This window comes from Herpailurus yagouaroundi, unplaced genomic scaffold (genome assembly GCF_014898765.1).
Source record: "Herpailurus yagouaroundi ecotype Mexico unplaced genomic scaffold, PumYag 164, whole genome shotgun sequence".
Lineage (NCBI taxonomy): Eukaryota > Metazoa > Chordata > Mammalia > Carnivora > Felidae > Herpailurus > Herpailurus yagouaroundi.
The window spans coordinates 945,135-972,832 of NW_024412405.1; the positions used below are offsets into that span (position 1 = coordinate 945,135).

The 27,698-nt window shown below is 58.7% G+C and overlaps 1 protein-coding gene across 13 annotated transcripts in view; it reads right to left on the reverse strand.

The window, feature by feature from the left end:
- The window catches only part of MCF2L (MCF.2 cell line derived transforming sequence like), a 133,103-nt gene that overhangs the window by 21,569 nt on the left and 83,836 nt on the right, over window positions 1-27,698 (reverse strand). For all 13 annotated transcript variants that reach the window (XM_040487031.1, XM_040487026.1, XM_040487027.1 and 10 more), the window contains 6 exons: window positions 14,768-14,858; window positions 5,412-5,531; window positions 3,708-3,824; window positions 3,048-3,197; window positions 2,238-2,362; window positions 1,174-1,288 (listed from right to left, as the gene is read on the reverse strand). In XM_040487031.1, coding sequence (XP_040342965.1) covers window positions 1,174-1,288; window positions 2,238-2,362; window positions 3,048-3,197; window positions 3,708-3,824; window positions 5,412-5,531; window positions 14,768-14,858 — 718 coding nt within the window. The remainder of the gene's footprint in view (window positions 1-1,173; window positions 1,289-2,237; window positions 2,363-3,047; window positions 3,198-3,707; window positions 3,825-5,411; window positions 5,532-14,767; window positions 14,859-27,698) is intronic.

The window sequence follows — 27,698 nt, forward strand, 5'->3', positions numbered from 1 at the left end:
TGGTTCAGGAGGGGTTGGGAGCTCAGGAGGGGGAGGGGTGGGAAGGAATGGGGTTCAGGAGGGGGTGGGGGTTCAGGAGGGGGTGGGGGTTCAGGAGGGGTTGGGGGCTCAGGAGGGGGAGGGATAGGAGTTCAGAATGGGGCAGGCTGGGGCGGGGTGGGAGGGAAGTGTGTCTGTAAGAAGGAAACACGGGTCTGTGTTGGGACAGAATGTTCTGTGTGCTGAGTGTGTCAGTGTCAATGTCCACACTGGGATGCTGAGCACGATTTTGCAAGATGTGTCCTCTGGGGAAGCTGGATTGAGGGCACGTGAGGTCTTGCTGGATTATTTCACAATGCACACAAACCTGCAACCTTCCCCGAATAGAAAGCTTGTTTGGCCAGCCTTCCTCAGCCCCTGCAGAAGTATGTCATGGACGACCATGCTCTCCATGCGCCCCCAACGGCGTGCTACTCACAGGGGCTGGCGGGAGACCTCTCTGGTCCAAGTCAGGGAGGCTGGCTCCCTGTGCCTGCCCAAGCTTGGCAGTGAGAGCTAACTGAGCCAATCCCATGTTTTCTGAAACGTGACATTTCAGGACTGGTCGGTGGGGGGGAGGGCGGGTGGTGTCGGAACCTGCCCTTGCACATGGCCCTACAACAGCCTTAGTGCCGGGCTTGGTGTTGTTACTCGTTCCTCATGCCCTCGAGATCCCACCCCCCACCCACCCCCAGTCCTGACCAGAAGGGCCAGGGAAAATGTCGTTCCATGGTGAGGTGAGGGCACGCAGATGTGTCCGTGTCCTGACCCTGCATAAATGACTGAGCAGCGGGATTCTGTAGAGCCCCAACGCTGACGATTAATGCCAGGACCACGCCTCCCTGTCCTGACCCTCCTGCCGCCCAGTATGGGCAGGATGGGGCCCCGGGCCAGCACACAGCAGGCGCAGACAAATGCATGCTAGTAAAGGAGCATATGCATGGCTCCTGGACGTGTCCCTGGGGAACACGGAAGGAAGTGCATGCCGACGGGGTCTGGTAACGTGTTGTGCGCAACGGCTCACTCGCCACGCGTTCCAAGGTCTCATCCCACCCAGTCTCGCGGCTCCGTGTGGCGCCGCCGTCACCGGGGCAGCTCAGCGCGCAGCGGCTTCCTGTGGCTGGAGCGCCAGGCGCCCCCACCGCGACCACTCACCTCTCGGAAGTCCTGCTCAAAGTGCCGGAGCTGCAGACACTGCTGGAGCTTTTGCTGGTGCTTTGCCCAGAACTCATCGAAGGCGGCCTCGGTCTCGTTCAGCTGGGCCAGGAGCCTGGGCAGGGGTGAGGCTCCGTCTGAGCGGGTGCGAGGTGCAGGGCGCGGGTTCCATCTCCAGGGCTGCCCGGACCCTCGCCTTCTCTCTCAGGCCCTGGACATGGGACTCGCAGGCCAAATGTGCCAGAGGGGACACATTTCGGGGGAAGGGACTAGTGTGTTACAAGGTTGATGTGACAGTGCTCTGCGCTTCTCACATCTGACTTGGGTTCGGGACGAAGGGCACGGTGAGCTGCCACCATTCGCGGTCATGGCTCCCAGGCCAGAGCCATGCCACCCTGTGCGTGTTACCCTGTCAGCACTGGGGTTCACCCCAGCCTCCCCCACGTCCCCTGGGGCCTCCCACGTCCCCAGCATGGAGCACTGGGCCGGCGTGTGAACCTGGGCCTGGGTCAGCCTGTGGTGGCCTGGGTGTCACCAGCAAGCCGTCCAGAGGCTCTGCTCCTGTGCCCACCTCCTCCCCAAATGAGGACCTGGCCTATGCATGGAGCTGCGGGCGTTCCGGGGCACCATGCGGTGTTAGGGACGGCAAGTATCCACACAGCGGGGGCCCAGGGAGGACGTGCTTGTGGTCCCCTTCACAGGGAAGGCGAGAAGACCCGAGGCTCAAGTGGGGGGCGGGAGCTGGCGGGTCCCTTCCTCACGGGCACACCAGCGGGTGGGCAGGGCTGGGCAGGTGGGGAGGGGAGAGGCTCCATGAGGCTGGTAAGACCCTGTCACCACGGACTCCCTTGAATGTCTCCCAGGCTGCAGAAAAGCGCTGTTTGCTCTGAGAAATTTTCTTGCCCAGAACAGCCACTTTCTTCGGGATATGGAAGAAGAGCATTTCAGTGGTAAGGACCTGTGGCCCCCTTTCTTCCCATGAGGACGAGGGGATGGGGGTCACTGCCGCCTGTCACTCTGTCCCCAGTCCGTGGCCATGCCCTGCCCCCGGCTCGGGCCCTCACCTCTGCACGGTGGTCTGATTGTCCAGCTGGTCCTGGCTCAGGCTCCGCCCCCCGCCCTTGGCCAGGGGCTCTCTGACGCTTTGCAGGAGGCTCTGTCCCTCGTCCAGGGCCGCCCTCATGTCCTCCTGCGGGGACAGCACAGGGCCTGGCACCCCACGCTCACTCCCTCGTTCCCCTAGAGCCACTGAAGGACGGCAGGTGTTGAAAGACTCCCCCAACTGTGGCTGGGGCACAGCTAAGGCTACAGGTCGCTCGGGGTCAGTGGATGAGGTAAGAGATAGCAGGAAACCAGACCTCTGTGGGCCTGATCCCACAGTGTCCCCACCGCCGGGAGCGAAAGAGAGGGCAGGCTTCTCGGGCTGAGGGCCGCCCCCAAGGACCACCAGCGAGGGGGTCACGGCCACCACTGACCCGGAGCCACACCCCACCCGGTGAGTACTGGAGCACGGACGCTGCTTTGAGGGCTGCGGTCGCCCAAGGCGGCCCATGACCCGGCCTGCCGCCTGGGAACTGGGGGCAGAAGTCCTGCCTTGCTCACGCTCATAAGTGGCAGACGCGCCTGGCGAGCGGCCCTGCAGCCCCGGCACCTTGGACGCCCAATTAGAGCGAGGCTGCGGCTCCTGGCTGCACTCAGGCTCCACGTCCCTCAGTCTGACCACAAGCCGCTTTTAGAAAGGAGTGCGTTCAGTTCCCCTGGGAGCGCTCGCCAGGTCCCCTGTCCCAGGCATCTTGGGAACGGCCTCGGCCTGTCTTGCCCAATGCCCACGGGGCTGCTTCCCCTTGGCGGCCTCGCACAGAAGCCACACGTACCTTCGCTTTGTCCTTCTTCTCCGTGTGAGCACAGAGCACCGAGCTTGTCGACTGGACGTCATTGGGCAGCTCCGTTTCGGCCAGCTCGGTCCCGAAGGACTGCAGCATCTGAGCAGTCTGCTTGACCATGAGGGCGAAGCTTTCGATCGCCTGGGGAAGAAGGAAAACAACCATCACCAAGCTGCACTGGGAGGCAGGTGTCTGGTGCAGGGGCTCGGGCGTCGTCAGAGAGGGCAGGACCACAGTAAGCCGCAGTCACACCTAGACCAGACCCCGGGCCTGGTGGCTTCAGAAACGTACTGGACGCTCTCTGCGTTCACTTTCATCAGCCAGAGTCGTTCTGCGCCCAGTCTCCCCTTGCCCAGTTAAGAGAGGCCCGAGGGCCACATCCGCCCCCACCCCTCGCAGGGCTGTTGTTTCTTGGTCTCTGAGCCCAGAGAAAGCCACTCCCGAACTTATTACTCATGTTATTTCTTTAGATGACTGAGGTCCACTGAGACCATCTCCTCATTCTTGGGGAACAGAAGTGAGGTTACTGGGAACACGGCTTTGGAAAAGGCAGCATCATAGTGCAAAAGCTATCTGGCCGATTAACTCAGGGTTAAGGAGACCCACCGCCCACAGCCAGCACCCGCGTGCAGGCAGCCTGGGACGACTCACCGTGCGGTGACACAGCCACCTCGTGTGGCAGTAGTCCAGGGTCCCGCCCAGGTCCTCAGTCAGTTGGGACTTGTCGATGTAACCGTGTAACTCTGGCACTGAGCTCAGCATTATGACCTAGAGGAGGAAGAAAGCCGCCCCGTGAAGAGACCACCCAGCGGACGGGGGAGAAAAGCTCTCCCGCTGATCACTAATGGTGGCAGCGTGGACAGGAGGTGCCTGGCTTTGGACCTGGGCTTAAACCCCAGCTCTACCACTTCCAGGCTGGTTGGCGTCAGGCAAGTCACTTATTCTCTCTGTGCCTCGGTTTACCCCTTTGTGAAATGGGCCTGTGACGATGGGCCTTAGCACGGAGGGAAGGTGTTGGAACCCTGACAGAGCTGGGCATACCACCCACGTCAGGCATCCGCCAGGGAGCTCGCGGTGGTCACTGAGCAGTGCTCTGACTTGAAAGAGGATGGTTTTGTCATTGTTCCCACCAAAGCCCAGCAAAGTCACTACAGACATCACCAGAGTCAGGGCCGTGCCCTTCCATGGGACACGTGGCTTCAGGGACCGAGGAAGCTCTTTGCACAGGGCTTGCTTTCATTGGTCTATTTCTCTTGTCCTTTCTGAGGACATTCTGTCCGTGAGTTTTGGGTAAAAATACAGACTTTGCTTTGTAAGCTGTCAGCCAGATGCTAAGGTCCTACAAAATAGGTCCTGAGAGCTTTTGGCCAGATGGAGCCCAGCGCCCCCTTGTGTGTTGTTGATTACTGAACACCACGGGTCTGCGTAGAGACCTGTTGTTAATGAGGTTCACGTGCCCAGTGGCTGGACGTGGGTGTCACGCTCCCCTGGGGCTGAGAGGTGGCCATCAGAGGAGACTGGGTCCTGGTGGGAGCACAGAGCACGTCTGGTGATTTCAGTGCCAGGCCACTAACTTTCAGCCGGTGTCTCTGTGGTTTTGTCCCTAACCGTCGAGGAAATGGGCTGTCAGAAATGAAGGCGTTTCGGTGCTGCAAACACCGCAGGTGCATGGGTTTTCTCCAAGACCCGAAGCCCGGGGGTCAGGGTTGCAGCATGCGACTCACCCACAGGGCCAGGGGCGCCTCACTCATGGCCCCTGACCGGGCAGAGCACCCCACCCCGTGCACCGAGGAACAGGTAAAGGTGTCATGGGCAACCACCGTCATGGGTGCTCAGGTCCTTGAAGGCAATCTGGTGGGCGTTGTCGAGGTGGTCTCAAGGCGAGGTCACAAGCTGGGGGCTTGTGTGCAAACTAATTCATGGAAAACAAAGGCTTCCTGGGCGTTGTCTGGCAGCCTGCCCCGCGCTGCTCCCACAGTGACTGTCGTGACGTGGGGTGCAAGCAGGCTTCATGGGAAATAGGCTTCCTGGGCTTCCTGGCTGCTTCTCACTAGGAGGCTGATGATGGCTCTCAGCCTGTTGGGCTCTCGTTCTTCGGCCTGACCCTCAGTAAGAATGTTCTAGACTTGTGGCTCTGACAAGCACCTGCACTTCCACAGGGATCACCCGAGGCACAGGGTGGATGTCAGCCCTGGGGAGCGCTAGGGAATGAAGGGGCAATGCCCAGCGGGGTTGCTGTGCACTTGGGCACGCCCCTGGCGCTGGGCTTAGCACCTGAAGAGTTTCGATCAGCTGCGTGGGCCAAGAACGTGCTCACGCTCCGTTCTGCCCACAGAGCCGTGGCAGGCCACTCACCGGCACCTTCATCTTAAAGTCATCTCTGTTGAATTTGAAAGCGAGGTCAGAGAGGGTCCTTTGGAAAAACCCCGCTGGGCGCAGGACAAGGACGAGCTGGAGGTTTGCCGGGAAGGACGCCTGCAAGAGAACAGAGAGGGCTGTGGGCAGACGCACTGCTGGATGCGGGGTCCTCGCATGGCTGCAGTGGATGTGTGGTCCAGGCGGAAGGGCGCTCACTGAGGCCGCGTGGTTGCTGACGCTGGGCTGTTAGACACGTCCCACGTCTTACCAGGAGAAAGTCACACCGCCTCTGCAGCTACGTCACGTTCGTTGTCAGCTATAAAGTCAAAAGCTTATTACACTAGTTACAGGCTGAAAGGTATCCTGCCAAAGTCACGTGTTAAAGCCCAAACCCCAGTGCCTCAGGATGTGACTATATTTGGAGAAAAGGCCTTTACAGAAGTGAGCAAGTTTATGTGAGGTCATCAGTGTGGCTCCCAACCCAATATGCCTAGTCCTTATCGTAAGGAGACACTTGGGCACAGACACACAGGGAGATGCCGTGCCAACATGGAGGCAAAGACGGGGGATGTGTCCATAAGCCCAGGGGCCCCAGAGATCACCAGGCACTGCCAGAAGCTGGGGACAGGGACAGGGTCTCCCGCATGGCCCCAGGGAACCAACCTGTAGGCCCCTTCACCTCGGACCTCAGGCTCCAGACTGTGAGGACGGGAGTGGCTCTCTGTTGTTTCCAGCCCCTCAGTCTGTGGCACTTGTTATGAGAGCCCCAGGGAACCAAGATGCTTGTCAAAGAAAAACAAAGCCATATAGACACAAGCTGTGTTCCAAAACATACACGGGAGCTCGCGCCCTAGCGCACGCACCGCAGACAGGAGTCTCTTTGGCTGCCAGCTCTGCCTACAAGGTGCGTGACCTCGGGTACACTGCTCACCTCCCTGTGCCTCTGTTTCCCCGTCTGTGAAACAGGGACAAAACAGTGCCTCCCCCAGTGCACACTCCTACTGCACCTAATGTGGTGCTTGCACAAAGCCTCAACAACGTGGTGTGACACATACCACTGAAAGCCTACTCCACATGCCGATACTTCCAGGTGCTGATGCCCAGGGAGCCCCCATTACTACAAGAAGGTATTCTGAAGGAACTGAGTTTGATTTCTGGGTAACTAGGCCCAGTGCAGCTAAAATACGATGTACGGTAAGGAGCAGCACAGCCCAAGGCCCCACATCGGAGGGGCAGGAAGGGGCGCGGCAGGAGAGACGGCTGGCCTGGGTGTCCTGGCTGTGTATGCGCCCCTCTCTATATTTCCTGTGTGTCTCAGCCTGTTTACCTGTCCACCTGCTGATGGATGCTCAGGCTGCGGCCATACCCTGGGCCACGCTCTCGGGCCCAGACCGCTCTCAGCCTGGCCAGCGGAATCCAGCCTGAGACGAGGAGCCCATAGCGTAGCTGTCCCGGTTGGGAGGGAGTCTGGCCTCCTCCTCCTGACCAAGCCCGTCCCGGAATCTGGGAACACCGGGTCTGACAAAACTCTAGGAACAAAAGGTACCTGAGGGCCTCACTAGGGAACATAAAACACGTTCAGTCCTTGTGTGGTTCCGGTGGCTTTGAGAAGACGCATGGACCAGGGCTGTGGTTGTCTGAGGGTGGCCCCTCTCCTTTCACATGCACCGCCCTGGATGGCCCACCCCACGCAGCCCTCAGACTCCACGGCCCTGTGGAGTGTCTGATCCAGAGGGTCTCACAGGGCCTGGAGCATCCCCGGAGAAGCTGGGGAGAATGGGATCGGGGATCCTGGGATAGCTTTACTCCCCACCCACAGGCCTCAGTGCGACCAGGTGCGAATAGCTGAATGTGGGGCCCTGGCCTCACCCCCAAGGCCCCGAGGCTGGAACTGCACTGACAGCCCTGAGCCTCTGATGCCAGACCTGATCTCTGTGTGAGAGCAAGAGAAGGGCTTGGACCAAGGTCTGGGCCCGCAGGCATTGGGCGGCCCAGGCCAGCGCCTGTCGGTACCCATGACCGGTCAGCGCTCGGCACACGCCCAGGGCTCTCCTAGCCACCCCTTCCTTTTGTGCCCCAGCCGGGACACCCCCAGATTCTATCGCTGGCTTCCCTACTCCTCACCCCCCACTGCTGCCCTGAGCCGATTCCCCCCGGAAGTGCCACCGTGACCCTTCTATGAGGTCCACTGTGTCATGACACATCCTGTGCAAACCTTCCAGAGACTTCCCCAACCCTGCAAACAAACCAGAGTCCAGAGCCGGCCACAGTGGCCTCCCTGACCTCAGCCCCACCCTGCTCATGGCCCCCTTCAGGGCCTAGCCTGTATACCTGTCCGTGCTTCCTGCTGGGACACCCGCCTGGCTCCCAAGGGCCTCAGTCCACAAGCAAGCCACCTGCCCCCTGCCTCGCTTCAGGCTTGTGCCCTCAAGCACATGGCTTACATCCCTGCAACTCCACTTTCTGCTCTGGTCTCTGTGCCCCACAGATCCCCACGGCCCAAGGCCACCGATGACCAGTGACCATCCTCGGGTGGCCCTGCCCCTGGCTGCCTGGAAGCCGTGTGAGCCGGTCCCACTGCATGACACTGCCCACGGGCCACAGCAAGCGCCTCACCTTCCCCCGTAGCTCCTCTCCCACCTTTGGCCGCCGGCATGTGGGAACCACCTGTCACTGGGGACCCCAGGTTGTGTCTCTGGCGGGGGGCCCCTGAGCCTCTGCAAGGGCCCCGCTGTCTCCGGCGCCCACGCTCAGCCATCTGTGGCCTCCGGGTGGGCCTCTGCACTGCCCCCGGGGACAGGTGCCTGCTAAGCAGTGTGGCGTGTGGGCAGGGAGGTGCTGAGAGCCATGTCTGGCACCGCCCACAGCCTCCACATTCAGCCTCGTTCAGTGGCTGGGGGGGGGAAGCCTCGTGTGGCCCACGCCCGTCTGCTGTCCCACTCTGTGCCAGGCACCCACGGCGCGGCCCAGAGGGGAGTGGTGGAGGCAGCCCCCAAGCAGGGCGCCAGGTCCCCAGTGTCTCGGTGGCACTCATGCGGGTTGGCTCCTCTGAGCAGAATAGAAATGACTCAGAGGAACGACACCGAAGGTGGGAGCCCGTGGGCAGGTTCTGGGTCACCTGTGATGAGAGGGCTGCTCGAACCTGTCACTGGCCTCTGGGAAACTGGCTGCCACTATTTAAGGAAAAAGCTCCTTAAAAGTCTCCCTGCAGAGATGAGACTGAGCCATCTTTTCTAAATTTCAAGATGGTTTTCATCACCCTCATTTCTCCTCCAGGCACATAGATCCCACTGCTGAAGGCGGAAAACACTCCCTCCCCTGCCTCCTCTCTGCTTTGGTCCCCGATTCTTCAACACGGAAGCGGTCACGTGAGATGGCGTTAAACGACCTACACAAACACATACTTTGACCACAAAGAGCAGTAATTAAACCTTCTCTGGGTTGGAACCAACTCTCTGAACTGAGAGCTGGGGAAATACCAACATTAAAGTCATATTTTAAAAACAGAGGTAACAGGGGGCACCTGGGTGGCTCAGTCGGTTGAGCGTCCGGCTTCGGCTCAGGTCATGATCACGTGATTCGTGAGTTCAAGCCCCGTGTCGGGCTCTGTGCTGACAGCTCTGAGCCTGGAGCCTGCTTCAGATTCTGTGTCTCCCTCTCTCTCTGCCCCTCTCTGCCCCTGCCCCGCTTGTGCTCTGTCTCTCTCTCAAAAATATACATAAAGCAAAACAGAAGTAACTAGATAGAGGATTGGGGATGAGGGCTACAAAATAACATCTTTTTGTAATTTAGTAATCCAGTGACCATAAAAGGGTTGTGGTAGGTTTCTAAGACACTGAAACAAAATTGTTTATTTTCTGGGGCTGACCCTGGCTGACTTAGGGACATGCACAGTGTGATGGCCACACAAATGTCATCTGGAGACAGAGAGTTAAGTGGTTTCTGGATCAACATTCCTAGAGACGCGTGTACATCTACACGCACAGCTGACGCTGACCCATACACTGGAAGGTCCGGAATCCTGGTGCTCTGGGGATCACTGTTTGAAACCTGTCTCCAGTTCAAGGAACTCTCTGAAGGTGTGCTCAGAGCACAGTTGTCCGGCCCGCGTTACACAGTTAATCCATAAAATGGAGCAGCTCAGCCTGACCGACTCCGTCTGCCTGGCAATGGCAGAAACCAAGCACAGGTGTGTGTACTGATAACCCCAGGGCACAACTCGGGGAGGCTGGCAGCGAGCACAGGCCTCTTGCTGCCAGGCTGTTCCTATGAGGTCTGGATGCAGGGGCTCCAGACAGGGGCAGCGAAGGCCACCCCTTCGGTAGGTGTTGGGGACACTTGCGAACATCATGCAAGAACAGACGTTTCAATGAAAAATATGTAGGAAGGGCCAAACTTAAAGGAAGGACACTTGTCCACACGCCCTTCCGGAACACTCTGCATGGACTTGTCCCCACCCCCAGGACCCACCCACTGGTGTGCCAGGCTGATGACCCCCAGCTGCCCTGCCCTGGGCTACCTGCTTTCTCCCCCTGCAGTGCGGCGAGAACGCGCCCAGCCCTGTTCCCTCCGGCCTCTTCGGGCTCCGTGCCCTGTGAGCTCCTCTCGGCTGCAGAAGTACGTGGGACACACGAAGGCTGGTTCAGAGACAGCTGGCCATGCCGTGGTCAGTGCTGCACCTCCCAACGGCCCACTCTGTTCCTGACCCCTGGGTGAGGTTGCAGCCTGGACATGCCCCCGCCTGCTAACCTGCCCTTCACCCCTGCACCCCCTGACCTCCCGCCTCTGCTTACACTCCAAGGGGCATGCTCATCGTCCTCTCCCTGCTGAACAGCTCCTCCTCCCCTTCTGACTCTTGTCCAGTGTCACCTCCACCGGGAAGCCCTCCTGGGGCTCACACTGCTTTGTCTTCACCATCAGTGCTCAGCACCTTGTGCTTAGACTCCAGGAAGTGGCACAAGGCAGGAACTCACTACCTTGTTTAATGCAGTATTATTTTGCCATGTGTGGCATATTTACTGGATGCCCTAAAGACCCTGCATCGCCGGATATGTCGCCTTGCACCCTGTCTGCATGCACGGATGACAACGGCCTCCCAGCAAGAACCACATTCCTGCCCCGCGCAGACTAAGAATGCCTAGAGCCGGAACCTTCTTCAGCAGCATGCTCTACGGTATAGACGGAGCTTGAATTGGGCTAGCTCAAAACGTAAACCCGTACACTGTTATAAATACCCAAATGCTCACACACACTCTCACACACATGTGGTCTAGGACAGGTGGGCTAATGTGTGAAATGGAACCCTAGCTCAGGTAGTTCTCAAAAGGTTTGTTCATCCGAGGACGGTGCAAACTTTGAACCAATGTATCCTCATTCTATGTCTCCTTGTTTCCACCTTTGTCCACCAGCTGTGACCACGACATGACAGCCCACTGACTGTGACCATGACTGTGACAGGCCACTGGCTGTGACCACATGACAGGCCACTGGCTATGACCACAACATGACAGGCCACCGGCTGTGACCACGACGTGACAGGCAAGCGCCCATTGCCCCCAACACCTCAGAGCTGACGCAGACACAGAACATCTGATTTTGGGGACTCTGGGTTTTGCTTCCCTGTGTTCTATTTCAAGCCAAGCTGAAGGCATCCAACAAGGAGAAAGAATACCTCACAACAGGGGGGCTCTGCTCACGAGCTGCCCACATGGTGGTGGGAACAGCCGCATTACAGCATGTTACGTAAGTGCTGTGTCTCACTCGGGTGGCCAGACACATTTGGAGATGGAGCCTCGGTGCCACCAGCTTGCTTTCATCGCACCTGCGGCAGCTGGTGGCCCAGGTGCCCTGGGGACTGTCCACAGTGCAGGGCAGGGGAACACACCCTCTCCAGGGTGCTGGCCTGGCTTCCCCAAAGCCCCCGGGTGGAGCACAGGCCAGCCGCAGCCGGTGGTGCAGGTTCACAGCACTGGGCGTTGGCACTGGTGTGCCTGCTCTGTCTCCTGCCTCCTGTCCCCACGGCAGAGCCACGGTGGTCACACCCCACACCCTGGCTTGGAAATGGCACACGCACAAGAAAGGCAATGGGGCCTGCCTCACAGCCTCCTGAGCTCCCCGCAGGATGGGTTGGCACCGCCTCGGGCCCCCCTGGGTGTTGGCCACCTCTGGTCATATCCCGTATCACGGCATTCTGTCAACTGTCAGCACCCCACTTGGCTGATTCTTCCAGCTCATTCCCTGCTGATACCCCCAACACCCAAAGCCTCATACAGCGGCGGGAGCACGGTAGAGTCCCAGGACACGTGCTGAGTACACGCACAGCATGGTTGGTCCTATATGATCAATGCATTCTTACATCAGAATTCTTTGAAGCTACCGAGAATTCTTGGCGATTCTGCTGGGAAAATGTTAACTTCGATAATTTCTAAACCACCACTGGGGAACCCCAAGACTTCTAGGAAGAAGGATACTTCAAAAACCTGTATTTTTATTACGTACAAATCTGTGCAAACATTAAAACTAAAACAGCAACTTTTCGGTTATAATTTCACAAAACAAAGTTTTAAAGATGAGTCAGCATGTTTTAGAAGTCCACCTGGTCACAAAGCCAATGACAAAGGAAACCACGATTGCCCTTGGCAGGTGGAGAGCTCTGTCCCCACCTCCCCCCAACACAGGTAGGTCCTCCCGGACCACACGGATGGCCCCCAGGGCACATTCGCAGGTACTTCAGTTCTTAAAAATAATTTATCTATTTCTTCAAAACTATCCTGTGTCTGGGGACTCTCCTGTTTCTAGCCAGGAGCGACTGATGGCTGTGAGAGATATTTACGGCCAACCTGTCTTACCCGGGCCTGGCCGGGTGCCTGCCACACGCAGATGGGCTGCACTTTGAGGAACCTGTGATGTGCTGTGATGAGTAGTGGTGTCTTCCAGAGTGGGAGACTGTGTGGACCACGGCACTGCGGGGACGCAGGGAGGCGGGGACGCAGGGAGGAGAAAGATGAGCAGAGGCTGCCTGCCGTGCAGGGGCGAGGCCTTCCAGGGAGCAGCGTGTGTGCAGAGGGGCAGAAGGGCAGGTCCCAGCACAGGGGAGACGCCCATGACCATCACGGCAAAGAGGCTGACTTGTGCACTTGCCACATGGTGACGTGCCTGAGCGGGAGTCAGATCCATGGTAGACAAATGTAAAAGAACTGGAGAGATTATTTAGATTGGAAAACTGTTATTGCAACAGTGTTACCTTCTTTTTTTAAACGTTTATTTATTTTTGAAAGAGAGAGAGAGAGAGAGAGAGAGCACATGGGCAGGGGAGGGAGGGAGGGGGGGGGGGGGGGGGAGAGAGAGAGAGAGAGAGAGAGAGAGAGAGACAGAATCTGAAGCAGGCTCCAGGCTCTAAGCTGTCAGCACAGAGCCCAGCTTGGGGTTTAAACTCATGAACCTCGAGAGCATGACCTGAGCTGAAGTCAGATGCTTAACCGACTGAGCCCCCCAAGGCGCCCCAACAGTCTTATAAACAATGACATACTTGACAAGTTACATCTTGACATTCGACCCAGGACGGACTTACTGCCTTAAGAAATTTGTCTTAAGTCTACTGTGCATCTGTCCCACTGGTTCTTACAATTTAATTCTTAATTTAGCCTGCCATGTGACATCACATGCAAATGTATTTTTAAATTTAAAATAATGAAATGGACATGCTGGCTATTTACTGCTGACGGCATATCAAAAGGACTCGTAGGCCTCACGGGATCTTAAAGGAAAGGTGATTCTATAACAAGGGACAGGGAACAGGAGGTGTACCAAGCGGTGTAGGGAGATACTTTCTCAGAAAGACAAGGGGCGCCCCCCGCGGCCCAAGGACAGGTTTGCAGAATGATGGCAAGTGTAGCAATCGAGCAGGTGCAAGCCTTAGGTGCTGTTTCCATGGACGATGAGCCATCTTGGGGGGAGGGACTGGTTCTTCACCCCACCCAGAGCCACGGCACAGTGGCCTCTCGGAGGCCGGGAGGCAAAGATGGTTTGAATACAAGACCCAGAGCGAGAGTTTAGGAGAATTTCATTCCACTGGGGGTTGGGCTCTTAAGAGTCGTCCCAGCCAGCGACCTGGCCGCGGGTGCTCTGGTCTCCCTGCTGCCGTAAGTCCCTGGGCTGCCGGGCGTGAGGGCAGGCCAAGCGCTCCACTCGGAGCTCGTGGGTAGGCCCCTTCCCTCTTGTGTTACTGCAGGCCACGACCTGCAGTGGCCTGGAGTGGAAACAGCCACAGCCACAACCACAGAGCTGTCGTCCTTCTGCGTGTAAGATGGCAGTGGCCAGATGCAGGGGTGGGCTCCAGGAAGGCCCAGGCATCTCATTTAGCAGGAAAACTAAGGGGTGAGTATGGCCCTTTTGAAAAGTAGAAAGTCAATTCGAAAAGGGTGTTCAATACAATTTCAAACCTGTAGCCTGAAGATTCCCTTCTATCCTGGACGTCCCATAGCTCAGGGGCTTGTGCTGCATGTAAGAGTGAAGACGCATTGGGGCACCTGGGGGGCTCAGTTGGTTAAGCATCCAGCTTTGGCTCAGGTCATGATCTCGTGGTCTGTGGGTCCGAGCCCCGCGTTGGGCTCTGTGCTGACAGCTCAGAGCCTGGAGCCTGCTTTGGATCCTGTGTCTCCCTCTCTCTCTGTCTCTCCCCTGCTCACGCTCTCTCTCTCCCCCCCCCTCTCTCTCAAAAACAAATAAGTATTAAAAAGAATGAAAACACATTAGGGGTGCTTGAGGGGGCTCAGTGGGTTGAGCGTCTAGCTCTTGATTTCAGCTCAGGTCATGATCCCAGGGTCATGGGATTGAGTCCTGAGTCAGGCTCCAGGCTGAGTGTGGAGCCTGCTTGGGATTCTCTCTCCCTCCCCCTCCCTCCCCCTCTCTCTGCCCCTCCCCTTCTAGTGCTCTCAATCTCTCTCTGCCAAAAAAAAAAAAAAAAAAAAAAGAATGAAGACACATTAAATCCTCAGCATCCCACATAGTCCACAGTCAGAAACAGACTGGTGGAACTGTTTTTAAATGATCACAGGCCCCCTAAGAGTGAAGTCATTTGAGAACACACACGCACACACACACACACACACCATGCACACACATGTGCACCTGCTCCAACAAGTCAAACAGACCAAGGGGTTATGGGTCCCTAGTGCCCCCTGGCCCTGCCGCAGGCAGCCGGGCTGGAGCACCGCACGGCACGGGCCAGCAGCACGCAAACCACCACCAGGCAGATGGACAGGTAGGAAAGAGAGACAGTGCTGTCACCCGGTGGTCACCCGGCCCAGGGGACGAGCAGAGGAGGGCATCACAACCCAGGCACCGACACTTACGGCTATTCGCAGGACCGACGCCTTCACCGACGTCCATTTGTCCTGCCTTCTGTCTATGACCAGGATGAACCCAATGCCAGCATCTTGCAAGCTGAAATGAGGAGGAGAGAGATCTACAATTAGTGTGCACAGGCCACAGGCTTTTGTGAACTCTCTGGGCAAACCTTACAATCAGATGGCTCCTCCCAGAATTCCTGTGCCATTTCTGTGCTGCACGGTAAGCTGCGGGCCAAGTCAGCATCCGCACACCATAGAACACGGCATTTCCAGGAGCCCTGTCCAGGCAGCTTCTAGAACCTGCTCTTGTCTGGAGACGGGCAGGTACTTCCTGTGTGCCGCTCATTCCCAGCCCAGCCCAGGCCACCGCACAGGGCAGAGACCCTGGCAGACACCTCCCCCCCGCCCCTTTCCGAAGACTTCTCTTCCAGCATAAGAGCCAATGGTTCTCCTTTCCCAGTTGACCAGCTGGCTAAGCCCTCCAAAACAAGTGCTGTGACCCGTACGTCAGGTTAGTCCTGGCATCTGATGCCACCGTGTGTGTCTACGTTATAAAGTCCTTCTGCACGGCATTGCTGTGCTTCTGGGACAAGACCGAGGCATCCACAGGCTCACAAGCATCTGCTGGGAGCAGGAGACAAGAAATGGCTCCTTGCAGCAGCAGCATCTGTGATAAAGATGACACCGAGACACTGTGCAACGACAGCCCCATCCTGCCCTCTGAGCTCAGCGCAGGAACCTGAGTCACAGCGTCCAATGGGGAGGCCCGCTTCCGCCGGGGAACTTCCCGCCCAAGCCGCTTGTGCAGCTGTGGCCGCCAGCCAATCCACACGGAGGGAAGAGGGTGCTGACTTGATGCTGAATCGCAAGTCCGTGAACAGAGGCAAGGAGGCCACTTTCGGGTCTTGGAGGAAATCAGAATTACACGGAGCACACGCAGACGGTGCTGTCTGGAAGTGCTCTGCTGGCTGGGCCATGATGCCCACGTGTCCCTCTTACACCCAAAGGGGGTCATGGTGACGCACAGAATGCATGCACAGGGGTGCTGCTGGCTCTGTGTCCTCACCCACACCCGCCCGTTTATAGCAATCTGCACAGACGCCAGCTTTCGTTCAGAGCAGCCTTTGTGCCATGGAGACGAGAGCCCCTGTGTGCTCGCACGGCGAGAGACCCGTGACGGTGTTTCCGAGTGGCATGGGGCGCCCCCAATGGCACTGTTTCTGAGCTGGTTTAGTTCTCTTGCCGGGAAGGTTTGTCACTTGAGCCTCAGTGCCAGGGGCCTGGGCTCCCCACACACTGCAGCCAGCATGCCTGGTGTAGGCTGGGCAGCCCAGTGAGGCAGCTGTGGGGACAGAAGCCCTGGTCCCGGGCTGAGTCCCAAGCTGTGTCCAGGGCCGGCTGCGGGGGCCCAGAGCTCTGTACCGTCTTGGGCACGCGCTCTCTCTGCGTGGCCCCAAGCAGGTGTTGGCCTGTGTTGGCCTAGCCCTTAGTCAGTGGGAGGCGGTCCCAATTCTGTCCCGGGGGAGCCGGGCCCACGGCCGGGATGGGAGGAAACGGTGTCTCGGGAATGCTGGAGCTCTATCCACGCCACGTGCTCTGCTGAGACTCCCCCACCCGACCACCCACACACCCTCCTTCAACGTTCCAACACCAGCCTCTCCACGAGGTCCACCTGTGATCCTCCGAAGCCCTGAGCTCAGACTACTGCCTGGGCTCTTTCTGACATGGAGGAGAACGGAGGGCCCAGCGACACTTGTCTGCACTGTGCACGCCACCAGCCACTGGCAGATCCATGCCATTTGCCAGGAGGGGCAGGGCGCTGCGCAGGGGCTGGAGGCAGGAGAGGGCTCCAGGCCCCCTCAAGGCCCCACGAATCATCTCCCTTCCCTCCCTCCCAACATGGGCACCAAAACAGCGTCCCCTGCTGGGAGGGTTCAATGGGGGTGTTTCTGTAAACCCACCCAGTGCCTGGAAAACATGGACGTCACACTGCCTTGTTCCCGAGAGCACCAGGGCCCGACTCAGGGTCTCCCCTTCTCCCTGAAACGGGGCTTTGATCCCGGTGGGGTCATCCTGTCAACCACGATGGGTAGGTTCCCTGCACCATTCCACATCAGCCCTCAGATGCCACTGGTTTGAGCTTCTGAACCCGGAGCATTCTCTCCTGTGGCCCAAACATACCCCATTCCTGATGCAGAGCCCACTGTGCTGGCCACACGGCGACCCCAATGCCCTCAGCGGTGTGTTCGCGATTATGCAAATACAAAGGCACAGGCAGGGCCAGTGCGCTGGCCACGCAAGGCAGGGTGGTCCTAATGCCTCCCCGGTGTCCCTTCCACACTGTCACGGTTGTGATGGGAGACCAGCATCACAAGCAGGCACTGATAAGACTACAACAAAAAACAGCTCAGGTTAAAAAAATGAAATTACTGGGGCACCTGGGTGGCGCAGTCGGTTAAGCGTCCGACTTCAGCCAGGTCACGATCTCGCAGTCCGTGAGTTCGAGCCCCGCGTCGGGCTCTGGGCTGATGGCTCAGAGCCTGGAGCCTGTTTCCGATTCTGTGTCTCCCTCTCTCTCTGCCCCTCCCCTGTTCATGCTCTGTCTCTCTCTGTCCCAAAAATAAACGTTGAAAAAAAAATGAAATTACTATTGGACATGAAACGTAGAAGGAACTGTGCATCGACTGGAACACTGCTCTGCGCTCCTTGTGCTGCAGCCACCATGTGCTCAGCCACTGGCCCCCTTCTCCCCGGCCAGGCTGGGACCCGCTTTCTGGGAGGGGAATTTCTTGTGCTTTGGGGCTGCCATGGGCAGATCCCTGTCCTTAACTCCTCACGGCAGCCCCATGAGGTAGGGACCACGATATCTCCAGCCCAGAGAGGAGGAAAGCAGGCACAGAGAGACTGGGTCGCTTGCCCAGCCTCACACAGCACAACGCGGAGTGGGTGAGCCCCGTGGTCTGGCTCTGGGTGCTCCCAGGCACCTGCAGGCTGCCTCCCAGGCCAAGTCTGCCCCGTGGGAGGAAGCAGACGCTCCCACCCGTCTCTTTCCCAGGCTGCCTCCTACACGGGGCCCCTGCACCACACCCAGGTGTAGGGGGGCGTGCTGAGGGAAACTGGACCCCAGAAGCAGACAGTGAGGCTACCTACAGGCCAGGACCCGGCCGGGGGCCCAGGACCCCCCTCTTGCACACCTGTCTTTGTCCACCACCACATCAGTGAACACTGGCCCACGGGTGCACAGACTTAGGGAGCAGAAGCACCCTCAGGACGTGGAGACCTTTCTGGCCTCCACTGTGCCCACACAACTGCTGCCCGGGGGCTGCCCTAGCGGCCGAGGCCAGCAGGGTCCTGTAGCTCCACCCCCACTTTGAGAAGGAGGGTCTGGCTGTGCCCCCTCAGGAAAGGACTGAGTGGAGCCCCCACCCACAGGTCTCTGACCTCACAGGCCCGGGGGACAGGGCGGGTCATGCTTGGATCGCTGAGAATCCACCCTTGGGCTGGTGGCACCGAAGGTGGTGGTGGTGGGAAAGGCAGAGTGCATAGTCTGAGGCTGGCAGCCACACAGAAGTGTCCCCATTACAGGGCACCCACGGCCCGGCAGATGCGCAGGCACTGGTCTCCAACCCCGGAACAGCTGGCTCGCAGGGGCCGCCCTGGCCAGCTGCCTGGCAGCTGAGTGAGGCAGATGATCTCACTTTTGGCACAGTCACAGAGCTCGTGTAAACTCTTGTTTCTGGGATTCAGCCACTCACTGGTGCCCTTTCCAACACCTGGGTGGCCCCTGCAGGCAGCTTCGCCACGCGGGTGCAAGCTCTCCATCACTGGTGGGAGCGGGAGCAGCCCGAGAACAGTCTAGAGGCAAGGGTGAGGTTGCTGTCATTGTCCCGATCCCGGCCAAGCCCCATCTTGTTCCCGGCCTCTGCAGGGACTCGCCTATTTATAGCAGTTGGTCACAGAGCAGGGGCAGGTGCAGACACACAGAGAAACCAGGATTACAGGTGGGGGACAATGGAGGGGCGGGGCCGGTGCCTCCCTAGGACACAACCTGCCGTTTCTCAAAGTGCCCTGTGCATAGGAGACCCCCGAGCTGGTTCAAACGTGGATTCGGGCTCCGGAGGCGTCAGTGAGGCCCCCTTTCTCACGAGCTCCCAAAAGCTGCTCCTGGTCCAGGGCCACACCTGCGGGCTGGTCCTGCAGACGCACCCTGCGCACTTTCTGTGACCGCGGAGGCTGCCTCGGGCCTGGGTCTCTGTCCTGGGAGAGCCCTGAGGAGGGTCTGACCTGGGCTTGGTCGGGGTCAGCAGGGAAGGGAGGATGAGGGAGGGAGAGAGGGAGAGCAGGGCATCAGCTGACCCCAGGCTCACAGGTGATGTCAGTGGGAGGAAGCCCCTGGATGCGGCTGGGAGGGGGCGATGAGAGTGATGCGGGCGGGAGGGGGTGCGCACTGGTGCCATGTGTGGGAGAGGGCGTTGGGAAGAGGTCCTGGGGCACCAGAAGGATAGGGCCGCTTCATGTCTGAGACAGCTGGAGGGGCACCCCTCCCACCCCTCCCGTCCCCGTCTCCTCTGCTCCTTCCCCAACTCGTCCCCTGTCCCCCCCTTTCCAGACCCCCGCCAGGACCCTGGACCCACCCCCTACCTGATCCCCCCTACCTCCCACAGCCCTTCCTACCCCACTGGGTACCCCTCTTCCTGCCCCCGGTCCCCCCCTCCAGCCCCATCCCCTTCTTCTGGGTGGCTTCCACAGGGCGGCAGGGCTCTTGGGACACAGCGCAGGGAGGGCAGGTCCCCAGGGCAGCCTGTGACCTGCGCTGACCACACATGTGTTTGGGGCGCATGGGGTGCCTTTATCAGAACGCGCTCTGCCCACTGGCGCCCTCTTGTGGCCAGAGGTGAATGCTGCCTGCGACCCAGGCAGGACTCCCAAGTTCAGGGGCTGCCACGCGCAAGGTTCCAGGGACCCGTCACCCCCTCTCATCTGCGGCCATGGCCACGGCCACGGTCATGGGGCCCCAGCCGGCACAGGGACTGGGAGGTCTGAGGGGCTCAGAGCATGGGAACCAAGCAGGGGGCTTCTCTCTCCAAACCCAGGTGATGGGAGGGTCTTGAGGAAGCCCCTGCTCCGTGCCAACGCCTATCTGTCTTCCCTGGAGCTCAGTCCCGATTTTCAACCACGGGAGGGAGCGGAGGGTTCACGGGAGGCCATGCCTCGCCCTGCTGGGCACTCTGCCCCTTCTGGGAGAGAACCCCCCCCCACGCTGCCCCCAGCAGGAGCATCCCCCGAGAGGGGCTGACCTGGTCCTTTTGGGCACTGTGTCCCCTCTGGGAGAGTACCCCCCACCTCTGTCCCCAGTAGGAGCGTTGCCTGACAGGGGGTGACCCGACGAGACTCCTCTCTCTGAGGGCTCTCCGGAGAAACAGACGGTATTAAACCATCAGCTACGGAGAAGCTGTGGGCTCACCTCTCTTCCTTTCTTTTAAATCGGGAGTTAGTGACCCCACTGTTTGGAAGGGCTGGGATGGTGCTCCTGCGCCGAGTGAGGACCGGAGTGTCTATTTCCCCTGCTGACATGTGCCAGTGCCTTGCCTTCCCCGGGGTCACTGCCCTGATCCCGTGCCCACTCTCAAGCACCATCCACCGCCCTCCACCAGCCCTACCAGCTTTCAGTCTTCGCTCTACCAGCAGCGAAACTGTCTCAATTGTGATTATGAACCCCTTTAAAGAGGGGCGCCTGGGTGGCTCGGTCGGTTAAACGCCCAACTCTTGATTTCAGCTCAAGTCACAATCACACAGTTTGTGGGATTGAGCCCCAAGTCAGACTCCTTGCTGACGGCACTGAGCCTGCTTGGGATTCTCTCTTTCTCTCTCTCTGCCCCTCCCCTGCTCACACATGCGCCTCTCTCTCTCTCTGTCTCTAAATAAACACATTTTTTTAAAGAATTAAAGAAGGTAAACTTTGTCACTATTGCCACTGAAAGACTGCATATACAGATGGTCACTGGCCAGGTGTCTGATCCTGACTCGTGACCCGCAGCAAGCAGCCTGGGAAACCAGCCCACAGTGTCAGCCGCAGCCCAGTCGGCTGCGCCGTCTTCGAGAGGCCGCTCCTGCGGGAAGGTGAGCAAGGTGGGCCCTGTCTCCAGCAACAGTCCACGAAGCCAATGCCCCACCCCCACTCCCGGGCAATCTGCCCCTGAGGGCGGGACAGCTTCCCCAACTGTTGTCCTGCTTCTAACCTGGGACCAACCAGAGAAAGCCCCGTGTGTTTCCCTAACCCATCCCTGGACCTGCTTCTGGTTAGCTGCCCCGGTGTCCTGGGCCAGCACCTTCCCCAGCACGCCCCCCCCCCCAGCTGTCCTGGGCCAGCACCTTCCCCAGGGTCCCTGCCCCCAGCCACCTCCTTTCTACCCTGAGCTCTCCCTGCCCCACCCACCTGGTCTCTGCCACACTCACGTGGCAGTGGCCTGGTGGATGCCCTGCTACAGCGAGCTCTGAGTCAGCAGCCCCTGCTGTTCTCACGTGGTGGCCTCACTTACGTGCCCCTCTCTACGCCAGAAGAATGGATGTGTATGTACTAAATGATGCCTCCAATATGGGGGGGGGCTGTTTCATCTGGGGCTCCAGGCTTGGGTGCCCAGGGGGGGTGGGCACTGGGCATGCAGCTCCCCATGCCTGGTGCAGGTGTGGCCTCCCCACCTTGGGGCGGAGAGCCCCTGAGCCCCCTGAGCGTTGCCCCGGCCCTGTACCCGTGTGTCTGCTGGGGGTGCACCAGCTGCTCCCTAGGGCAGGACCCCGGGGCCTGTGGGTCCCAACTGCTAAGTCAGGTCCATGTCTGGGAGCGAGGTTTTCTGGAGTGCAAACCATCGCAGGTCACAGCAGGCCAGGGAGCCTCACGTGGTGTAATGTCCACGGAAGGACAGAAGGTACAGAGTTTAGGAGCCAAAACAGGCGGACAGGGTGTTTCTGTGCACCCACAGCTCCCGCATGGCCTGGGGCTCACGGCCCGCAGCTGGAGGACGGTGAGGAGGCCCCTTCTTGGAGCAAAGGGCCCGTGGCTATGCCTTGCCAGCGTCAGGGCAGAGTGCCAGGGCTGGGGTGGATGGGCCCTGTGTAGGAGGCAGCCACAGGCTGGCACCCTTCCCGGCCCTCCTCGGTCTGTGGTGGGATGGCCTGTCAGGCGGAGCCTGTCCCTGTGCGGCAGGGGCCCCGGGTCCCTGAGGGCTGGGCTGGCCCAGGGGGCTGACCGGTGGCTGGCTGGGGGTGGGGCAGCAGGTACCCAGTGGCCAGCAGGAGCCACCCCCTCCCCAGGCCCCCTGGACCCCGCAGCACTGCCTTGTTGCCTTGTCACCCTGCATCTGACACTGGTCTATGCAAGTTAGCAGATGTGAATAAGGCCCTGTCTTCCTTTGTGAGGGACACAGGTTGAAATGTCATGGGCAGCCTTCCCTGCCCCTGTGACCCAGCTGCCCAGGTTGTCCCCTGAGCTCTCCATCCGAACCTTTCTTTCCTCGCTCTTTCTTCTCTCTTCTCACGATTCGAACGTTTGTCCAAATACCATTTCTGTGATGTGTTTCTCTAGCACTGGTCAGTTTGTCATTCCACAAAACAAACCACTGAATAAAACCTATAAGTGCTTCTTAAAAACTCCCGCACACAGTAACCCATCTGTTCTTAGAGTCGCTCCGGATCCTGTCAGGGCTGCTGAGGCGCAGGGGCGCATGGCATGAGCTGCAGGAGTGCGGGTGTTGCCCAGGGGCCCTTTGCTACAAAGCAGTGACATCACCTCTCCATCACAACCAAAGGAACAGCCCGTTAAAAAAAACAAAAAAAAACCACACAGGAATTTCTCTGAAGAGCCTGAAATCTTGCATTTTTATGTTCCTTATATTCAAGCTTTTCCCCTTTGCATTTTTTTTTTTTTGACAAAACAAACACAGAAAACCGAAGTCATGACATCTTGGGGAATCACTGTGAGTGCGCCTGGAATCTGTGCTTGTGGCTATAGGACCAAGAACACGCAGGGATAACCAAGGCCTCGACCCGCCTGGTTTCCACGAGCCTACAGGGGGCACGCACGAGGAAGCCTGACTTCTAGCCTCGTTCAGAAAGTTCTCTACACCCACCGACGAACAGATCAATGCAGCGTGGTCCATCCAGACAGAGGGGCGCTGTCTGTTATCTGCCTGGAAAGGGAGGAGACTGTGACGCAGGCTGCACCACAGTGAACCTGGGGGACCTCGTGCTGGGGAAGACGAGCCAGACGCAGGATACATACTGTGTGATCCTACTCCTGGGGGACTCCTAGAGTGTCAGACCCCTGGTGTTGGACATCGGGGAATGAGAAGGTTCTGGAGACGTGTTGCACAATAGGTACGTATTTAGTACTACTGACCTGCCTGTGCACTTAGGGATAGTAAAGATGGTTCATTATACGTTATGAATATTTTACCAAATTTTTTTCAAATGCTATTAAACCCCCAATAAACCACATAAATCCTTTAAACACATTTAAAAAAAAAAAAAAAGATGCACACTGTCAGCCAGTTCTTTGCAATCAGGGAGTGAACTGCTCCCCGGGGGCGTAAAGCCACCACCTTGGGACCCATGCAGAGAACCTTCCGGAATCTCATGACCTGCCTTGGGCTCATGCTGCAGACCTCGATCACCGGGGTCCAGGACTTGGCCTGACTCTTGTGTCCTGACTCTCTGCTCCCAGCCCAGAGCCTCCCCGTGTCAGCCTCAGGCATCTCCTCTCCAGCTAGGGGCTGAAATGCTAGTTCACAGGCTCCTGGGCACTGTGTGTCCCCTACACCACCTCCCCCCGTGAGGGGCAGACACGCTGGCAGGGTGCAGCCTGGGCTCCATGACAGCCGTGAAGGAATGGCCTCCCAACCCCAGACCCACACCTCAGCGTGCTTCCCTCATAGCAAAATGTCATTATTTCCAAGTAAGGGCAGAGCTGTGGTCTCTCCTCTTGGGCATGGCGTCAGGATAATAGTCTCTTGGCCTTTTCTCTGTGAATAAGGACAGAGCCGCTGCTGTCCTGACCCTACCACCATGGCCCGTGTGCTCCAACAGGCGGACTGGTCCACACCCGAGTGCCCACATGGCCACACGTGAACTGAAATATGGGGGGGAGCCCAACCAACTACTGAACTTTCCCATTTACTTCCTTTTAATTTTTCAGTTTAAATGGCCACACGTGGCTAGCAGCTATCACACCGGATGGCAGTGACAGAGAAAGGTCATTACAACAAAGAAGAGGGCTCCAGGGGACAGGTAGCCTCTGGCTCCCGCCAGGAGTGCGTGGCCAGGAACACGAAGAAACAGGGCCCGTGCGGAGGAGGCCAGCATGGCAGACAGTGGTCACTGGGCTCCCAGATCTTGAGACCACGTAGGACAATGGGCTGAGCAAAGTCATGGACAGCAAACGCCCTTTACTTGCTAATCACATGGCCTGGGGGGAGGACCTCTCGACAAGGCGGCGGCTGAGCTGTGTGACAAATCCATCACCCTCAAGGCGGTCCCCCTCAGAACACCCAACCCAGCTACACCAGGAGCAAGGCTACTCATCATAGGGGAACCCGAGCGGGATGGAGAGCCGACGACATTGTGCTCGGCTCGGTAGGCTTGACCCGTCTACACAACAGGGTGTGATGCAGCTGTGGCAGCGCAGGCTCGGAGGGGCCGCCCGGAAGGATGTGGGTGACAGGCTGCTGGATGGGAGCTGGTGGACTGGTGAGTCTGTGCTCCCAGTGTGGAGCGGGGTGCGCAGCGGGAAAGAGTGCGGTGCCATGTCCCAGTGTGGGGCAGGGGTGCGCGGCTGGAGAACGACCCAACGTCACCCAAACTAACTCTGTGGGGAAGGAGGCAGGGGGGAGGCGGAAGCTGTCACTTCCGCGTGCGCATCTTGAATTGTCCCGCGCATCTTCACACACACACACGCTTCCCACGCAGACGTCACAGGAAATCCACTTGGAAATCACATGGCAGCAGGAAGTAAGGTGGTTCCAGACCTCCTCAGGTCCATGGGCCGTGTGCGTGCATGTGTGCATGTGCACTTATGTGTGTGTGAGTGCATGTGGGAGAGGCTGCGTGTGCCCCTCGTGGAAGCCAGCTGGGGACAGGCTCTGTCTCCCAGCAGCTCGGTGAGTGGAACTGGGTCCAGGGAAAGTCCGCATAAATGAACTCTAAGGGCTCCTGAATTATGATTTAACTGCGCTGATGAGAGACGGCAGCTGTGGAGGAAGGGGGTCCTCTGAACCCCGGGGTTGAGGCGGGGTGGGGGGTGGATAGAGCCCCCAGGGCCCAGCACAGGCGCTCCTGCACGGTTGCCACCTGGAAATGAAAGTTCACGGCTGCTAAACGGGTTTTTTCACAGAAAAGCCAGAAATCTATCTTGATGTTGGCAACTCTGCTTGTGAGACCCTGTGCAAGTGTGCACGTGTGTACGTGTGCATGTGTGAGTGCACACACACATGTGAATGTGTCTGTGTGAAGTGCACTCCATTTGCGGAGAGGGGTAGGATCACACTAGGTGAGGAAACCACTTGTGCCATGGTGTGGTTGGGCAAAACCAGCTCCACCAGCGGGGGAGGGAAGGTAGATGGGGGCATGCTTGGCAGGGGGGTCCAGGGTCTGGAACCACAGGGGGAGGGGGTCAGGGTCTAGAACCATAGGGAGAAGGGGGTCAGGGTCTGGAACCACGGAGGTGGGGAGTCAAGGTTTAGAACCACAGGGGAAGGGGAGTCAAGGTCTAGAACCATAGGGAGAAGGGAGTCAGGGTCTGGAACCACAGGGGGAGGGGAGTCAAGGTCTAGAACCATAGGGAGAAGGGGGTCAGGGTCTGGAACCACAGGGGGAAGGGGGTCAGGGTCTGGAACCACAGGGGGAGGGGAGTCAAGGTCTGGAACCACAGGGGGAGGGGGTCAGGGTCTAGAATAACAGGAGGGGGAGGAGGTCAGGGTCTAGAATAACAGGAGGGGGAGGAGGTCAGGGTCTGGAAGCATGCAGGGGGAAGGGGGTCCCGGGTCAGGAACCATGGGAAGGAGAGGGGCCCAGAGGTCAGCACCAGAGCCTGGGGCATCTGCCCCCTGGACAGGCCTGTAACCCAGATCATGGTATGTGCGGTAATGGACTTGAGCCAGTGCACAAAGACAGGGTTACACGTAAAAGAAATCAAATCGTTACCACTCCTCTTTGCCTTTGTGATGTAGTTTCTCCAGCAGAACCGTGTGGTTATTCTCTTGTCTCGGGAGGGCCTGGACTGCGTCCCTCCCCCCAGCTCACTGGCCCATCCCTTTGCTCCGCGGGGTAGCGCCACCCTGAGGAGGTGGCTGCCTCTTCTCAGAGTCCACTCCTCCTGTTTTTGTTAAATTTGCTCCAATGGTCATTTCTTTGTGCTGAACCCTCCACGGGAGCTGTCCTTACCACAGTCTCAACCGCCCGCGGCCGGGAGACTCCCTCTGAGCAACCTGTCCTCTAACTATCCTTCCCAGCAGCCAGGTGGCCACACCATGCACTGTCACAGCCAGGACACAAGCCGGGACACCACACCATGCACTGTCACAGCCTGGACACAAACTGGGACACCACACCGTGCACTGTTGCAGCCAGGACACCTGGGCCCAGTCCCTAAGCAGCTGCAGGCCCCACATGGCCCACAGGATGCAGGCGGCCACTCCAGCTGGAACACCTGGGGGCTCCCCTCCTCGCCCCCACTCCACACCTGACAATGCCCATGATGCCCAAACCTTCCCTTCTCAGGTGACTGCTCCCTGCGAACCTGGGGCCCACGGCACTGCTGTCTCCAGCAGGGACTGCAGCCCCTCCCCCAGGCCTGCTGCCCCATTTCACCGAGAACCAACCACACCCCTCTTGAGGGGGCCCCAGCCCACAACTGGGCCGCTCCCCCCCTTCTTCCCTTTCCACAATCCACACCCCTGTGCACAACCTACTTCATTACTGAGAACGCAAGCGACACGACTTCACTCCTTTCGTTCACTGTTGGGTCTGAGTGTGTCCGGAACATAGACTTTTCTCACAGACAGCGACGGGGTGCCCTGCCCATGGCGCCTCTGCCTGGCTTCCTCTCTGTTGTGCAGAGGTCACAGGGCCACCCTGGGGGCAGGGCCTCAACCTAGGCGAGAGCTCACAGGGTGGCCCGTGGAGCCACCGCCACACCTCTGGGCGCTGGCCGACCACTCCCACGATCCACAGCGTCCTTCCACGTCACTGTTTTCTTCAAAAGACCACATACATCTGACACACACGGACAAAGCCTGCCTGTCGCAATGCCTTCTACAGGGCCTTCTACAGGGCCTTCTACTGGCCTTCTACAGGGCCTGTAACGATCCACCTCTCAGCTTCAGCCATGGCTCCCTCCATTTGCACTCACATAAGACAGGGGAAGTCAAGTCAGCACCGAACATGTTGCTCTAGAAGACGGAGTTAAAGCTTGGTTTAGAGACTGAGTTCACATCTCTGAGAAGCAGGCCTCGTGGGGGATCTGACCGTTCCGCAGGCACAGACATGGAAAGGGATACACCAGGCTGTAATCCCATCCTGTCACCTGTGTGGGGGCTGTTCCCTCGTTTCTGGAAGGGGCCACCCATCTCCGACCCCAAGGGTGAGAACAGAGATCTGCGGGTGGTGCCCCTTCCCCCGGCACGCAGGGGAGGGCCCACGGGAGAATGCAGCAATTGGCTCCCCCGGGCTCGCACAGTAGGGCCGCCTCTCAGCCATCACGGACCTCCCCCGGTGCCAAGCTGGCCCTCATCCTGAAGATGTGGGCACAGGGCCCTGGCGTTCCCCACAGGCATGTTTCTGCCCTACATTTTTAATGAGCACCGAGCAGCTGCTCTGTGCTCTGAAGGAGGGCCACACTTTCCCTCCCTTTAGAGCTGCATTCTCTGCAGGGGCGCAGCTGCTC